The sequence below is a fragment of the Colossoma macropomum genome, unplaced genomic scaffold (assembly GCF_904425465.1).
Source record: "Colossoma macropomum unplaced genomic scaffold, Colossoma_macropomum, whole genome shotgun sequence".
Lineage (NCBI taxonomy): Eukaryota > Metazoa > Chordata > Actinopteri > Characiformes > Serrasalmidae > Colossoma > Colossoma macropomum.
This window is the reverse complement of record NW_023494810.1, coordinates 29172904-29191395: the sequence shown is the minus strand read 5'-3', so window position 1 is coordinate 29191395 and position 18492 is coordinate 29172904. Positions and strand designations below refer to the sequence as shown.

Genomic DNA, 18492 nt, shown 5'->3' with positions numbered 1-18492 from the left:
TGTGTTGGGGAAAAAGAAATTGCAAAAAATCCCCCAATTTTCAGGACGGGGCTAAAAACATCTGTAGACGTAATGGCAATCAGAGGCAGAGAGCCGACCGCTCCTCTGCATTCAAACCCAAGAATGGAGCGCGGGATAAAAAAAAAGACAACAGCAAAAATGGAAAAAACGTCGCTTGAAAAGAAGGTTTGTAATTGATTTTGCTCTAGTGAGCCAGGAGAGAAGGTAAAAGCAGTAGGGAGTGATTGGAGGGCCGCCAGCCTCTCTCTTTCTTTCTCTCTCTCTCTCTCTCTCTCTCTTGCTCTTTCTCTCTCTGTCTCTCTCTCACTGTGTGCCCCCCTCAAACAAAAGGCCTGCCTTGTCTGGGGAAACAGGCAAGGAGGGCTCCCTCTCTGAAAGACACAAAGAAAAAAAGAGAAAAAACAAGAGCGTCAGGCACTCTCTGCATCCGAACTTTACATGCCAGTTTATAAAAAAAAGGCAAAAAAAGAGGTTTGTATCTGTGTGTGTGCGCGCATACATGCATGCATGCGTCTAAGAAGACAATTACAGCATTTATTGTCTTTATCAGAGCAAAATGAGACCTGCAGGTGGAGTGGTCAGTGTTTAGCATTTAGCATTTTGGGTTGTGCGCTGTGTTTTTTAAGGCTAATAGTGATGGGCAGGGGTGGCTGGTCAGTGGTTTTGGGCAGGAGCAAAGGGGAAGGATTCCAAATCAAGTTTTAGTGGAGCGGGATTGTGGGAAGCCCTTCTTTAGAGGGGCTATGCTGGGACAGATGACCAGTCCAAATGACCTCTGTTATGGCATCACACAGGAGAGGTACAGGGGTCACACACTCAAGGATTTTGAGTGCACACACACACATACACACACGCACACACACGTATTTGCAGACATAGTGTAGAGCAAAGTGGACCTATATATAAGATTTAATACAAATTTAATTTAAGTTAAACCAATTTCTGTTAATAAAAATGTCATTTTCACGAAGTCAGATATCTTAAAATGTTATTTAAGATAACTCAAATATTAATTTCTGTGGCCCTAACACCAGGGCCAGGAGAGCCTGACCACTTCCTATTTCTCTCGTTATACCAAAAACCACAAGAGGGCACTCATGAGTGAGTCCTCAATGAACAGAGCCAAATAACTAAAAATGACAAGTTAAACATGTTTCTAGCTGCTCATGCAGAAACTGTCTTTAAGTTTGTAAAGTAAAAGAATGCATTTCATAAAAGAATCAATGAAAATTTACAGTATCTTTATGTTTTTCTACGGTTTTGGGAAGTAAGATGCTAGCATGACTGTGACTTAATGCTGACTGGTTAGCTCTTTGGCTAAATAAAGTGGTTCATGCTCCCCGAGAGGTACATAGGGCACTGTTAAAAATCGTATAATGAGTTTAGAAGTGTTCAAAATATAATTAAATTGTGTTTTGAGAATAAGAACGCAGTTTCTTCATAAATAACAATAAATCATTCACAAATAACCATTTCGAACAAAAGCCCCATAGTATCCCATTCATTTTGTACTGTCTCTGGAGCACCCTATAGTGTCTGACAAGAGCATACATGTTAAGCTCTGTTCTGATTGACTGCCCTGTATTGCACCTCTTTCAAAAACAGTCCAGGCTGAAACACTCCTTATAACTTCAATGTGAATGGGCGGGGCTAAACTGCTGTAAGTTGAAAACAAGTTACAGAAAAAATGATTTGACTTTGGAATCCTGTTTCCAAAAAAGATTGGGATGCAGTGCAAAATGTAAATGAAACAGAATGCAGTGATGTGCAAAACCGTATATTTATCAAACATTGTACAAAGACAACATGTCAATTGTTGAAACTGAGAAATGTTGTTTTTTGAAAAATATATGCCTATTTTGAAATTGATGACAGCAACACATTTCAAAAACATTGGGATGGGGGCAACAAAAGACTGGTAAAGGTGTGTTAGGCTAAAAAAACACCTGGTGGACCATCTCACAGCTAATTAGGTTAATTGGTAAAAGGTTAGTAACATGTATAAAAAGAGCATCTCAGAGAGGCTAAGTCTTTCTTAAGTAAAGATGGGGAAGGGTTCACCGCTCTGTGAAAGACTGTGTGGGCAAATAGTGAAACAATTCAAGAATAATATTCCTCAATGTAAAATAACAAAGAACTTGCTTTTCATCATCTACGGTACATAATAACATTAAAAGACTCAGAGAATCTGGAGAAATTTCTGTATGCAAGAGACAAAGCTGCAAACCAATACTGGCTGGCCGTGATCTTCGGGGCATCAGGCAACATTGCATTAAAACAGATACAAATCCGTGGTGGAAATCACACCATGGGCTCAGAAACACTTTCGAAAACCATTCTCTGTGAACCCAGTTTGTCGCTGCATCCACACATGCAAGTTAAAACTCTAAAATGAAAAGAAGAAACCATATTTAAACAGGATCCAGAAATGCTGCCACCTTCTCTGGGCTCGAGCTGATTTAAGATATACTAAGGGGAAATGGAAATGTGTCCTGTGGTCTGATGAATCAAAATTAGAAATTCTTTTAAGAAATCATGGATGCCACATTTAGACAGGTTTAAATGTTTTGCACATCATTGCATTCTGTTTTTATTTATATTTTGCACAGCATCCCAACTTTTTCGGAAATGGGTTCCATGTGGTAAAGCTGACCATTTGTTGTGGATTCCCAAGCTAGGGGAGATGGTAATGATGCACTGCACTTAAATAAGCTAGAAAATTTTTAGATTAAACAAAATACAGCTTAATATCAATGTTTGAACACATGTTCTACTCTTTTCTGGTGGATGCAGTGCATGAATCGAGTAGCCACTCCCATCTCTGGCATTTATACAGAGATTTTCTATCTAGCTCAAATTTGTCTTAAACATTACAGACATCCTGTGGTAAACTGGCATGACCCCACCTCCCCATGGAAAACTAATCCCATCTGATGCACCTGTCTGTTACCTAGGAACAAAACTGAATCTGGGCTGGAAAAGAAATAAATGATTCTTACTGTGGTTTTATTGGGTCACTACCATTTACATACAAATTTTTTTATGATTAATGTTCCAGCTTAATTACACTATATCCATCTTCACCTTAATAGCTAGAACCGGTTGCGCATTTCAGAGCAGTTATTTAAACTGTCTGGGTACTTACCCCAATTTTACTCAAATAGTTGCACAGCATTGGAGTTTGTATGTCACTTTTCCTGCTTACTACCTACAGTGATCTTAAGCGACTATAAAAGAAAGCTCTACCCAAAGATATATACATATGTTTAGCAAATTGAAATCTTGGTGCTCCTTGAAGTAACAAAGAGGAACAAGTGAAAGTAAAATGCCAATCTCAGCTTTACACACTTATATCACAAACAGCCTGAGTGCATATGCGTGTGAGTGACCTAAATTACAATAATAGTAATGCACAGACCTACAGCTTGTGCTCTAGGCTGCACATGACAAATGACATTAGCAAACACATCTCTTAGCTTCTTAGCACACTGGCCTTTGTTCAATAATTAACATACTCTACTATATTACAGTAATGTGTGTGTTACCGTAGATCTATAGTGACAGGGGATTTTACACATACACACAGGTTTATTTTTAGAAAATGCCAAGAAATGGGGATCTATGTCCCATATGTATAATGTATATGTAAGTACCCATATATAATCAGATTTTGTAAAAAAAAAAATGTTACATATTGCTGTTGTTGGGACAAAACCTCATGTTTCACTTTTTGTCGATTTTCAGTTTTTTTTTACATCATTTGAAAATGGCTGTTGTCCTTTACATTGTGTTTAAATTTCATGATTAATAGACCAAAAGGAACAGTCCAAAATGACTTGGAAAAAAGTCTGGTTCTATTGACTTACATTAGAAGTAAAGAAGGTTTTTTCCTTCTCCTGTAAAGTTTTCATTTTGGAGATATGAGGTTTCCAACAACAGCGATATGTATTATTTATATGTAAGCAACTTGTATCTCTATTTATGTCATTTTTCTTTTTTTTGGCATAATTTAAAACCAGTATTTGCTCTTTAAATTGTATCAAAATTTCATAATGAATGGACCAATAAAAGTCCTCCAAAATTACTTAAGAATAAATAGTTTCCATTCACTTAAACTTTCCTTTAAAAGTTAAAAATGTTTTTTCCAAAAAGCTTCCTTTTTCACAAGATGTGGTTTTGTTCCAACAGTGATGACATGTAGTAAGAATATGCTGTATTATATCTATAGATGCTTATATAATTATCTACATACAATAATAATATATGTGTTATATATATGTAATACATATGTTACTATGTAATAATAATGTTCTATTTGTTATATGAATAAAATTAGGCCCACTTTGCTGGTCATTGTAGGTTCCCTCTGTTTTTTTTTTTTGCTCAATTTTCCCCTTAAAATGCATGAAAACAAACACACACATACACACTCAAAACCACACGCAAGCTCACACGGTGGGTCTGTAATTATTATTTCTATAGAGTATTGGGGTTAATGAGAGGTGGACCTAAATAAGCAGTCAAATCCAGAGACGAGCACTAACCTGGAGCAGAGAGACGTGCACCGGTGCCCCCGCAGCTGTCCTCACGAGCTAAAAAGGAGAATATGGCTGTGTGTTCTGTGAAAGGAGGCACGAGAGAAAACATAGCAGGTGTTCATGTTCATTCAGAGCTTGGTCTTCACTACTAATTTACACTGGTAAGAAAGTGTGGAGCAATCTCCAGTCCCGGGGGGCTGCAGCATTGCAGGGTTCGTTCATTTTCCCCACTCTGACATGGGTTACGCCATGAAGGGCTTGATATTGAATTGAAAGAGCGACACTACCAGAAAAAACAGGTTTACTTTGTAACTTGCTGAAGTGGAGTTTGTCATCCAAGGCCTGCATAATGACTCTTCTTTCCTTCTTGTTGATTATTCACTCTTGTTCCTAACTGCAGCAGTGGCTATAGTTCCATAGTGCCCAACTACTATATTGTTCAGATAGTAATACCAATAGAACTAATAAAGCTCTGATATATGTCTCGTTAAAGGGGCGGCCAACTTGATTGCAAATATTAAAAATACCCCAATAATATCAAAGGTGTGATTTGGTAATTATTAGCCAAAGTTCGACCTGGAAAAATAAATTCTATTCCATAATACAAATGGAGTAAAAAGCTAGAAAATTGTCTCTACGTGGGCATTTCAGACCCCGCGACAGCAGGTGGTTCACTTTTCTAAGCATGTGTTTTCAAGCAGAAGTTGGGCTTTGAATCAGATTATGGAGGTAATATTTTGTTCAGCCAAGACTGACTACAATAACCATGCTAGTAAGTGTTAGTAGCTAGTAGAATTTGGCCAACAAACATGTAAACACTGTATACATTTGCAAAATGATAGTACTGTGGGTGGCTACAATGGGCAACAAATCACAACAGCATTCAGATTAGTTGAACAAAGTTAGACTAGCCAACAAACTATGCAGAAAAAACTGAGCTTTATTAATTTACATGCTTCAGTGGGGAAACTTCAGGGCCTTCTATGCCTTCAGGGATAAAGAAAGGCCTAACGATTTCTGGGAACTGAAAAATACATGTAATTTTTAGGTTATTTTTATTTAATAGAATGATCATGCTTGTTGACGCCTTCTGGAAGGTTATACCAGGTCTCAGTCATTCAGTCCTCTGTGTCAGGACTCTTTACTGAAAGAGTTACTGTAAAACTGATCTTGGTTTGGTTTTTAGCCCCTGAAAATTTATATCGCCAACAAAATGTTCATAACAGTCTGGCTGTTTTCTTCTAGTCATGGAAGAGAAATGCACCCTGGGAAAATGAGACAGGATGAATCTTACCTGAGGAACTGCTGAGAACCTCCAGGCAGTCAGCTCACTTTAGCAGAGCGAGAGGCAGTTTTAGCAGAGCAGCAAACAGCAGGGCAGGAGGACCACCATGACTGACCCCTCTTTCATTTCTTCTCTCTGTCTGTCTGTCTCGCTTTCTTTCTTTCCATTCTTGCTTTTTCTGACTGTTAGTGATTCTTTCTTTTTGTTTTGTTTTTTCTTTTCTTCCCTTTTCTTTTCTCTCTTTTTTCCCTTTCATTTCTTTCCTTGCTTCTTTCTTTCTTTCTTTCTTTCTTTCTTTCTTTCTTTCTTTCTTCCTTCCTTTCTTCCTTTCTTTTTCTTTCTTTCTTTCTTACTTTCTTTCTTTGTGCTTTTCTTTTATCTTTCTTTTTTGTCTTTCTGTGACCTTTTTCTTTCTTCTTTCCTTTCTTCCCCTAATTTACAAAGCTGCACATTTTTATGATAACTGAATAATATTTTTTGATCTTAAGCTCATTTGCTCCTTTTTATTTTACATGTGATGTAATGCAGAATTTCTCTCTTCTTCAAAGCTCCACACTTCATTTAAAACAGGAATCTGAACAGGCTTGTCTGTGTTGAACACTCTTCTGTCTTAAATACTGTGCCACTCTACTACAGTGCTGTAAAATACAACGTCCTTCTTTACTGCTTGAAACTTGAGTAACGTCCATGTGCAGTTTTATATGTATGTATGTGTTTAAGTGTGTAGATGAATATGCAGTGTATGTCTGCACTGGTGTGTGTATATGTATGTGGGCATATGTGTGTGCATGTGTTTGTGTCTCTCACCCTGGTGGTCTTGATCTTGTTTCCAGAGGAGCACATCCAGCCTGAATTATCTGGCAGTGTCTTACACTCTTCTCCTTCCAAACACGGCTCCATCTCACACCACCACTTCCCAATCACGATGGAGGCTGCAGAACACACACACACACACACACACACACACACACACACACACACACACACACAGAGGTGTCCACTTTATTATGTACAGCTAGACAAAAAATCAGATTCTACTGTTTTCTTCAAATGTAGGTAAGACATGTTTGGAGCATAAAAAAACACTTGCAGCAAGTGGGGGTCCTGAGGGGACTGCAGCACTCCCATATTTCAAGATTACATGACAGTTAATGATATTAAAAAAACTGAACTTTCTAATAATTTTAGAGTAGCAAAGACCCATGTGTACTTATTTTAGAATACATACTTTTCTTTTTCATATTATTTCAAGATGTGAAGAACACTCAAAGAACCATTTGAATGCTTAAATGGTTCTTGTCATGGTGAAATGGCTCTTCAGATTGATGGCGAATGTGTTGTATATGGTTCTATATAGCACCAAGTGGGGTTCCTATATCATTAGAGCTTGATACCATAAAGATAGAAGAAGCCTACTTGGTGCTATAAAATCCATTTCAAAAAGGTTCTATATATAACCGTATACAACATGTTGTCCATCAAGCTGAAGAAACGTTTTACCATGCAAAGAACACTTTAATCATGGAAACAGTTCTTTAAGTCTTAATGGTTCTATATAGAACCACTGTCTTTCCTGAAGAATCCTCATAGAAGAACCTTTTTTTTGTGTAAATATAGTTTCAGTGGATTATGGTACAGTTATGTTCCCTGACTAAAGGTACTGAGATGTACCCTTAAGAGTCCCACCCCAGTGACAAGAGGGGTACTGCCCCAGTGACAGTTTCTGAGAGTTAATGCTTACGGGTGAGCAGAGATGCAACTGATTGCTACTAGCATTTAGCTTGAACAATAATTTGCTTCCTATCAAACTGATAAAACCAGTGCATGAAAGCATAGATAGCCAGAGATGAGCTTCGGAAAACTTTGGTGATTTTAGCATGCAGTTTACCTCAGACAGTCTGTGTACATCTATGGGCAGAGTGCCTGATGCTGAAACTTGCTGAAATACAACAAAAAACGCTTCTGCATTGAGCATCCCAAACCTCAAACCACAGCATCTGCTATCAGAACCAGGCACTATTAACAAGCTACTATCAAAATACCTCTTACTGAGATCCAGAACGCTCACTTTTCTTTAACATGGTAATGGTCACCTACTAAAATTTAATTGTGTTGCAACTTCTATTCAAACTGTGGTGCGAAGGAATTGGGAAGGGGGCATTACAGAGAAAAGGCTTGACTGTGTCTCCATAGACATGACAAGGTGGAACTTGCTACTTTATTTACAAACATGAAGTTATACTTTGGTTACATCCCCAAACCGTTTTGGTATCCATTAAAATGGTATGGACATGTTCACCAGAGATCACTATGCTACAAGGAAATATACTCAAATATGAAAGCTTGTGAGGGAAATGTGCAGGTGGTTGCTATTTTTTTGAAGTAAAAATGAGTTTTAACTAAACCAGTCTCAGTCTTAGTAGATCTATAGAGTTGGATTGTGCCACTCTGGAAGTGAGTTAACAGCAGTGCTAAACTTCTTCTCCATTTTCTTCAACATTGAGTGTTGCACTTAATAATCTGATAACTGCAGAAAATCAGATTTTATCAGTAATCTGATCAACGTGTTTACTCAGATAATGCAAAAACTCCAGTTCTAAATATGTCAGGCAGTAATCGGATTTCTGCTTTGCAACCAGCCAATAAACTCACAGAAGAAGATGTGACAAGAACTTAATGTAAAACTCAAACTTTATGCCGTGCCGTTTTTTCGCACCACTTTACCTGAAAATATGAACATACCTCACCTAGAAGATGAAGGATATTTCAATTCTTAATTTCATCAAGCATGTAGTTGGTTTCAGCATCACTCTAAAAGTGTTTTGCTGCATCTCGCGGTGACGCTGCTTGCTTACTTCGCACTTATTTTGCACTGAGAAACCTGATTACTGAGCTAAAATCCAGCTCTCTTTATCGGATTTCTTAATCTAGACCTTACTCGGATTGAAGAAATTGGAGTGTGCTGTTTACATGACCATTTGAATAATCAGATAACAGCAAAAATCCAGTTATGATCGGATTATTGATGCATGTAAATGCATTCATTGCTGTGACAGAGTCCCATCAGATGTGTTTTTGATGAATGGATACCCAAATACCCGTGTGCTGAATGAGTCTCTGCTGAGCATGATGTTATGAACGATATCAGTATATCAAACTAAACACTGTTTGGGAGAATAATGACAATGAAAATGGCCAGCGCTGCAAGGCGGCATCCTAGACAGGCTTTCTGAACAAAGCCTTTTGGTGTTGTTGTCTGACTTATGCTACTGTGGAGAAGCTTTAATTAAAATTAAAAGGATAATGAGATTGTTATCATCAACAAGTGGCACAAAACTGTTTACTTTCTAAATATGCAACCCAGTGCACAATTCATTCGCATCTCTCGTTGCTTTTCCATCCTCAAACCTATTTTTAAAATGAATTTTATTGTTTACAGTTATGCTGAGCCCAAACAATGATACTCCATTATCTGTCTTGATATTAAATTCCACCAAGAGATGAGTTCCTCATTCCTCAAATGAAAACCATTTGTTTCTTGTTAGCATTTGTAAAATGCTTCCACTGAGGCACAAAAAATGAATACGCCTTTCGAGTTCCAAATTGTTCCAATCAGCAGTTTGATGTATGTGTGAGAGTTTGTGTGCATTGTGAGTGTCTGTAGGATTGCAAAGAGTTTTATCTTTCATTGCGTTTCATCATTGCTCCTTCTAGTGAAGGGCACCGCAATCAGTGGTGCTCTCCTCTAGAAAGAGACTTTCTGAGGCTTATCTTATAAATGAAGACGAACTATCAAGTATAATTCCAAAGAAGTGCTACATTTAATCTGTGCATGTGTCAATAAATGCCTCTCAGGTTCTAATAGCAAGTCATATAGACCCCATTTACCTCTGGTATTAAAGTACACCTTTGGTGATCTGAGTGTTAGTTTAGCGCTAACATACTATCAGAAATCCCATAGGTGTGGCAGTAAAAGCTAGCAGTGTGTGTGGTGTTTGTGTGCACATATAAGGACATGTCTTTGTTTGATCGGGTTGACTGCCACTTCCAGTGCAGCAGAGTTGTAGACAGAGAAAATTAAACAAATAAACAAACAAATAAACAGTCAGCCAGAAAGAGAATCTGCTGCAGAATTGATTCTCCTCTCAAAGCAATTGCTGAGGTTCTCAAAACTCTTGTTTCCAAGATAAACACACTTCACATAGATTGTGTGGAGAGATCACTCAGAAATATTATTTCAGCTATGTTTTCACACCATGGAAAAAAAAAAAAAAACCCTCACGAATGGAACACTTCCATGGCCAAGAAGATATAGTGTAGCACATTATTGGCTAAATAGGCAATAAGAAACACAGGCATGCAGACTCAGTGTACAGCAAGGTACTTCAAACTGTGGATCTAATTGCCTAAATTTTCCAAATGAGTTTCCAAATGAGTTTTCTCTGTTTACAATATGTGTAGTCTTGATGAATACGGCCATCAGGAGGGTCTTGTCAATGTTCTGTTAAGGTATTCTGTGGTTTGGGGCTAAGTCTATCTTTGACCCCCTACACTGTTAGAAATAAAGGTTCTGTGCAGGTACATTTTTTGTTCATCAAGGTACAAACAATGTAAATGTTTCCTCAAAGGTACAACAGTGGTTTTAATGTCCAACTGTGTACCTTAAATGTGTTTTTTCCAGGTGAAAAGTACATATTTATACCTTTTCATAATCTAAAGTTTTAAAACAGAAAAATAAAATAAAAAGCCTGGAGATGAGACAGGGTGTGTGGAGTCAACACAACTTTTGGAGTCGATACATATTTCAGTGGATTATGGTACAATTATGTTCCCTGACTAAAGGTGCTGAGATGTACCATCAAGGGTACCACCCCAGTGACAAGAGGGTCTCCAAACCCTATCACCACACCAACATATTTATCACAATAGGCAATTTTGACTTACAGGGAACACATGTAAAACTATATTTAAAAACTATATTAATAATAGGGTTTCTATTAACTAGTGAATACCATTATTTTGCTGGAAAAAGCTTATCATGACCACCAAATTAAAACCCTTGTCTGGTCAAAATAATAATTCAAAGTTCATAGAAAATTAGGGAATTCAAATCTTGCGGCAGTGCATGTCTTTGTTTTACAGTCATTCTGTTGCGCCAACAGCTTGTGTCATCTCTGTAGAAAAGCAGTGACCAATAGAATGGAGCAACTTGGACCTAAGGTCTCCATGCCCAATGCCAAGCAGCAAACAGAGGGTTACTAAGTCCCCTCAGCATTGGGCTGTCGAGCAGTGGGTTTACGTTCTCTGGAGTGATGGAGCTCCATCCAGCACCTTTGGGATGAGGGAGTTATTCAGAGCTAATAACCCAACATCAGTACCTGACCTCACTAATACTCTTGTGGCTGAATGCAATCAAATCCTCACAGCAATGTTCCAACATCTAGTGTAAAGCCTGCCCAGAAAGGTAGAGGCTGCTACTGCAGCAAAGAGGGCCAAAATCACTCATAATACTCTTGATTCTAGAAGAAACGCTGGATGAGCAGGTGTCTACAAACTTTTGGCGATGCAGTCGATCCCCAAACACTCGATAGCTGGTGTACTTTTTATGGGAGGTTGTCAAGACTGTCTGATGGTGTTTCCCTTTTGTAAAAACCCATAACCTCTCAAACCTCATCCAATTCCCCCACCAATCCCACTCCAGCATCAGATCTTACAAGAATGGCTCCATCCCATCCAGGACTGGACTTAATAACCACCACAGAGACTCCAGCACTCAGCCATTATTCATCTCTCTCTCTTTCCCACTCTCTCTCTCGTTCTCTCTTGCTGTCCCAGATGAGCTCAGAGTGAGGTGAAGTAGACTGATGCTGTGCTCCGTAGCCCAAAGTTCATTACACACCAAACTCCCTCTTGACTCAGAGCGATAGGCAGTAATCACTCTCTCTCTCTCTCTCTCTCTCTGTCTCTCTCTCTCTCTGTCTCTCTGTTTCTTTTTCCTTGTGTTATGCCAGGGAAAAAGTGGATCATCCCAGGAGTTTTATGGATGCGTGCCCAGGGGCCTAAGCCACCAAGGGGCCCTGCGAGCAATTCTGACAAAATTGAATCAGCTTCTTTGACTTTACTAGCGGCACAGACAAAAAAAATAAACTAATTTCAACCTTGTTATTGTGTTACAGCTGAGCATAAACCTCATGCTCTCCATATCACTCCTAACAGTTTGCTTCATTTCCTCCTTAAATCACTGCATTGCAACTCTTCCGCTATCTGCCACTACCTCGGTCCAGCTTACACTGTTTTTTTAGCAGCAAGCTAGCATTCCTGTGACTTTGAATTTGAAGCTAAAGATTACAAACAATGTGCCTGGGGGGGTCTGTAAAAATGAGACCTGTTATTCCAACAGAGCAGAGGATGCCTATTTCCTGAGCCACATACAAATAAAAAATGCTAGCTTGAATTAAAGAAAAAGTCAGTCTTTAAGGTGAACGGACAAATGCTAATGCTAACGCTAATGCATTAAACACAAATGCATAAATACACTTTATTTCACTAAATTTGGTGTTTCTGTTCTAGTGAAGTTGAAAGATTTGAATTTGTAATGAATTTCATTTTTACATAAAAAAAAAAAACTTTATTCAAAAAATGCTGTCTTATGTTTTTATGTCACTACCGAAACTTTTAGTTTGCAGGCGGAGCTTATTTGAGCCACGCCCCTGCATATTAGAGCAGGAAGTGAGACTGCATCCCTGGCCCTCATGACCACATGGTGAGCAGTTAGCTCCCATTGTTTTGTCCCAAAGTCTGAAAATCAGTGTGGAACATTAAGAATTGTCTCCACTGAAACTCATTTTTCTGCAAGTTTTTTTGTGTTTTAATGGAAAAGGTCATGATTTTATATGTTCAACTGTTCAAAGCTTCAAAGTTTGCTTTTTCATGCATTGGTTAGCGTTTTTGAGTTCTGCTCATATTTAGCTAAAATTGTCATTACCAAAACGGTCAATGACAGCTTTAGTGCAATTTCTTCCAGGGAGACTCCAATGCTTTGTCATTCAATACTCTGACCAATCACAAGCTTCCACCTGTCTTTAAAATGACTCGGCTTACGCATCTGCTTTGCTGCTTTCAGATGCCACCAGTTGGTTCCTGCCCAGTTGCCAAAAGGGTAAGCTCTGCTTCTGCCGTCCCTATATGACGTCGCAAGACCTGGACCAACGATGTGGCCTGCACCAAGGACTTTAACAAAAAAATGTTATCTATCAAATTGTTAAATCCTATTGGAATTATTTTCTTCGTTCACATTCATTTCTGGAGTCTTTCTGGTAGAACTATAGAAACATTTGGTAAAGTTTCAGTAGCATTATGGTTGTTTAGTTAGTGACAAAGTGGAATGTTCAATCGTTTATCTTAATAAAATAAACATAAAGGTATTGGGTCACTTAAAGCAGTTTTTGGTCTAAAGTCCAAGACAAGTAAGTCTAAAATTGGTTTTGAACTCTGACTTTAAACCAATTTGTTAGAAACGTTTATAAGAGAATTGTTCTGTGATAAATTCACCGTAAATTAAGTTGCTGATGACCCCCCTGCCAGTGACTCTACAACTTTCAAACCATCCAAAAGCACCATAAAAGAAACCAATTTGTTCACTCAAAGCAACAAGCTCTGGCCTGTGTTTTGCTACAAGGTGTTCGTTCCCTATTTGCTGTTTTCCAGAACTGAAAGACGGGGCTGAACACGAACCTGTTTTCCATCAGCACTTATATTCCACCCTGTTAATGCTCCATCCATTTGAAACAGAAAACAGTAAAGTAATACCAAAATAAAAATCAATCTAGCAGGAATAGAGGAGAGGTGGAGTGACGGAAGGAGAAGTCAGATTAAAAGTCTGTCTCAGTGGAGAGGTGTGAAAGATGAAGTGTTGTTTGCATGGAAGACAAATGCAGCTTGCAGGGTTTGGAGCAGCATTGATTACACGTCGCGTTCATGTTGTGCGAGACAAATATGTGTGCAGTAAACAAACGCTCACAGTAAAGTGACTGTGGTTTACTGCTTATAGGAAAAGCTGCATTTAGCACTGGTTGAACCCTGGTTAGAAAAAAAATGTAAGTAGGTTTTCATGCTCCTGACTACAGTAGGTGGTTCAGAATCTGGACAGATTTATTGGTTTTGATACAACAACAGTAGGAAATATTCTGTTGTGCAAATAATGGGATCCTTAATCGGACTTGATGTGACAAGGTAAGTATGTGAACTTGGGCATTTTGTTTCTGAATGTGGTAAATAACTTATATTTTTAATCGTTTTGATATTTAACTATTTTTTTATGAAATCATAAAAAATCTGCTAATATTTTAAATAAAAATAAAATAAATATGAAACCCAGAGCCTGACTGAACTGCCACGGCAAGGTAAGTATGTGCATGGGGGCATGTCAGTTTGGAATGCGGTCAAAAATGTGAATAATTCATTTAATGTCTGAATGAAAGCAGATTATTGAGCCCAAAACTTTATTGGATTTGCCATGACAAGGTAAGTATGTGCACACAGGCATTCTTGTTTGGAATGTAGTAAATAATATTTTTTTTTTAGTGTCTTAAGGTGAATTATGGGGAGCAAAAATGTATTGGATTTGCCATGACAAGGTAACAATGTGCACAGGTCACATGGTTAATATCTGGTCCAAAACTTTTTATTAAACATTTTTATTTTATTAAAGCTAGCATTTTTTATTTTATTAAAACTTTTTATTTTTTATTAAAACTTTTTATTAAATTCTTTTTTTTATCAATTTAAAAAAAAGATTGAATAAACATTAAAAAAGAAACTCAAAACCTAAAGGAATTTGCCAAGACAAGGCAACATAACAGCTTCAAGGCTGAAAACAGATGCTAAGTTAGTCTGGTTAGTTATACCTTTTATTAAGAGCTGATAGTGCAAATTACTAATATAAGCTCATAATAAACACTATATTCAATGATTATGGTTGAAAGCGCCTGATAACGTACAGCCATGGTAGGCCAAAAATGTGGATCTAATTGATTATGAGCTGACGATAATGTGATAAACGATAAGGCCAGAAATATACTCAGTGAAAGTATGTAAACACAAATGACAACTCTCGGCTAATGTTGCTAACATGCAGTCCTGCTGTACAAACTCAACATGCATTCTTACCTTCCATGGTAGTTAAAACATACGGTACTCAAGGGGGTGAACTGCATCTGTAAATGCAATCTGCTGGTATTCTAGTAGCCACAATATGTCATTTGACCAGGGGCACCAGCACTTTTGCAATTGACTGTTTATGTTTATACCAGTCATCCAGCTCTGTAAGAGACAGCTGACCAGATGAAAACATGTTAGTGGTGCAAGATAGCTAGGCTGTTGTTATAGCACTGCATTCTGCAAATCTCAGAATGCTGCCTGCACTTGCACTGCATTATGAATTGCACCGTGATGCATTTCGGAGTGCAGCAGCGCTGAAGTGTTTGCATCTGCCGAGGTTATGCCTGTTATAAAAATATCATTCAGATTGCTGGATTACAAGAAGACTGTTACGGCTTCTGACTCCCATCCAGAAGAGGACCAGTTTCATCTGTTTGTATGGGATGTTACAGATGTCTTTGTAAACATAAAGGTCTGTTTGTATTAACCTGGGTGAATCACTGTAAGAGTAGTGAGGTTGACTTAAGCCTTGGGTACACTAAATCACTTTCAAAGTCTTAACAGATTATAACAGACTGGGCATCTCACACTGTCTGACTGGTTTTGCAGGCTTTTTGGGGATCACACACTAAATGATTAGGGATCACACAATACTAACTTTTAAGCTGTTGCTGAGCCGAACAGAATTCACTGAACTTCCGCAAACTCATGCGAACTCATGCATTCTCCCGTTACGAGGAGACACAAATAACCAAAATGTGGAGCAGCTCATTGCTGCTGCTGTTTTCTCTGCCATTTGCGCCAATGCAGTAAACAAGCAGCAGGTAAACATGTTTAGCTGAGGATAACGGATTTAAAAATGTGATCAGTGTGGTATTTTTTTTTACTTTTAAATGTACATAAACTCGACTGTACTCGTGTCTTAAACTCATTAAAAAGCTTCGCTCTACACATGACTGACTTTTCGCCATTTGTATTTGTTTACTTGCTGTATTTTCTTCTTTTGCGCTCTCAGTTTTCATTGGCTGTTGCAGGAATCTGTTCAGATTGAGTTGTTTACCAGTTTACGTTAGTAGATTACGATCAGAGTTGAAAAAAACATTTTTGATAAACTCTGACTGGTCTGAAATGCGAACGGGAGGCCAAAAATCTGAGTCTGCACCCCTCACGCACTACTCGACTCTCTCTCCGACTGTCGACTCTGACTGACCCAAAGATTTGCAGACTACAGCCAACTAGCTTAGACTCAGCCAGACTGAGAATCAGAGCTAAAATCAGGGTAAAAGTCATGTAGTGTAACCCCAGATTTAGAGGTACACATACTCAGACTTTAAGAAGTTAAGCAGGCAAAAATGAACAAAAACAAGTCCAGATTTCCTCTTATCAAAAGAAGATCATGCACTACTAAATCTGAACTCCACTGGTAATTTGTGGAATTCACCTTGGTGGAAACTTCAGGGGGATTCATTGCACCATCCTGTGAGTTTGACTTTTTTGTGACTGGTTCAGTTTTGGTCTTATAGACAAAACAGGAGAAAAGGGAGGGAAAAAAAGCAGAGACTGTTGTTAACTGTGCCCATTAAGAAAGACCTTGCGTCCTTCAGTTTGATTCACCCATGCTCACACTACTCACACTTCAACCCGAAATATTATACTACATTTAGACAAAAATCTACAACATTCTGTAAATCTAATCCAGCTTGTTCCACAGACTGATCTGTGAATCTGAGGATGCAGCAGAGTCGAACTGAGACAAATGTTTCTGTGTTCTGAGGCAACAGCTTTTGACCTATCCTGACAGATGGCCTTCTCTCTCTGCTGCTCTCCTTCCCTCTCCCCCTCTCCCTCTGAGGGGCAGGCATGGGCTCATAAGATCGGTCACAAGGTCAGTGCTCCTGCTCTGACAGCGTTATCTGTCTGGCTCCAGGCCAGACTCCCTTCAGGTGACCTTCCTGAAGCCTGGAGGTGGGCTGCTGTCCCTCGGCCATCAGACCCCCCTCTGGCTCCCCTGCCGTCGTGAAGTCATAACATCAGCAACTCTAGGCCATCCTCGTCTTCACAGTGTCATTGTCCCATGGAGAGAAAGGAGAAAGTGGATTATCGAAGCAGCCAGGGACCCACGAGGCTTAAGGCCTTCATGGCCAGGTCAGCAGACTTTGTGGGCATCATGCTGGCTGAGGTTTCAGCTTTTATGCTGATCTCAGAAGAGTTGTGCAATGCTTGGCATAACTGTTAGATAGCTGTTCTGCAAGTCTCAGGTGATGATACAAAATGGTGTCAAATCTTTCTTGATATTTGATTTAATCTGAGATTTATTGGGCAGGGGGCAGGAATCAATGTGTATTCAGCAGTGCAGGGCAGTTCATTTTAGTGTTTGATATTTAAACCCAAATTTTTGAACAAGGCTCAAAAAATGAACTCAACTGCAGCTCAACAAAAAGTCCAACAAAATTCTGTCTGAAATTGACTGTAACCTGGTAAAACTCAGTCTGAATCTGACCACAGCCTGGCAAAGTTCTGTCTAAACCTGAATGCAATACTGAAAATAGCCTGACAAAATTCTGTGAGCCTCACAAAAGTCAGGCAGAAGTCTGATAAAACTCTGTTTCAGAGTTCAAAACTGTAACTGGACAAATTTCTGTCCCAAACCAACTGTAGCCTGACAAAATTCTGTCCCAAACCAACCGTAGAGTGACAAAATTCTGTCCCAACCCAACTGTAGCCTGACAAATTTCTGTCCCAACTCAACTGTAGCCTGACAAAATTTTTCCCCTAAACTGTAGCCTAAAAGATTCTGTCCCAAACCAAATATAACCTGACAAAATTCTGTCCCAAACCAACTGTAGACTAACAAAATTCTGTCTCAAACCTACTTTAATGTGACAAAATTCTGTCTCAAACCTACTTTAATGTGACAAAATTCTGTCCCAACCCAACTGTAATTGAACAAAATTCTGAAACTCTGTCTGAATCCAACCATAGTCAGACAAGATTTTGAGGCAGCCCAACTTTAGTCAGACCAAATTCTGTCAGACTGTGGCCCAACAAAATTCTTTACCAACTTGACTGCAGCCCAGTGAAATTCTGTCTAACCTGACTTTAGTCAACAAAATTCTGTGTGAATCCTACTGTAGCCTGATAAAATTCTGTCTGAATTTCACTGCATCCTTAGAAAATTCTGTCCCAAACCTGAATAGACGCTGACAAAATTCTGACACTGTCACCTGACTAAATTATGTCCAAACCCAACTGCAGCCCAAAAATTATATTCGCAGTGGATAAAACAGTGGAGTGCCATCGGGTTCAAACATTTCAAGATGTAGTGAACATTCACGTTTATCATAAAGGAAGAGTTCCAGAACAGTGAAGGCCTTTTCCAGCCAGAGCGTAAGAGGGGTTTGCATCTGAGTATGAGATTATCAGATATTGTAGGTTGCAAGTTTAGGGTTTGGGTTTTGCCTGTTGAATATCACAGCATAAACTAGCACC

At 38.8% G+C, this 18492-nt stretch overlaps 1 protein-coding gene across 1 annotated transcript in view; it reads right to left on the bottom strand.

Annotated features, from left to right (window-relative positions):
• The window catches only part of LOC118799904 (chemokine-like protein TAFA-1), a 294624-nt gene that overhangs the window by 13966 nt on the left and 262166 nt on the right, over nucleotides 1-18492 (bottom strand). Inside the window, exon 4 of the mRNA XM_036559998.1 lies at nucleotides 6652-6776. Coding sequence (XP_036415891.1) covers nucleotides 6652-6776 — 125 coding nt within the window. The remainder of the gene's footprint in view (nucleotides 1-6651; nucleotides 6777-18492) is intronic.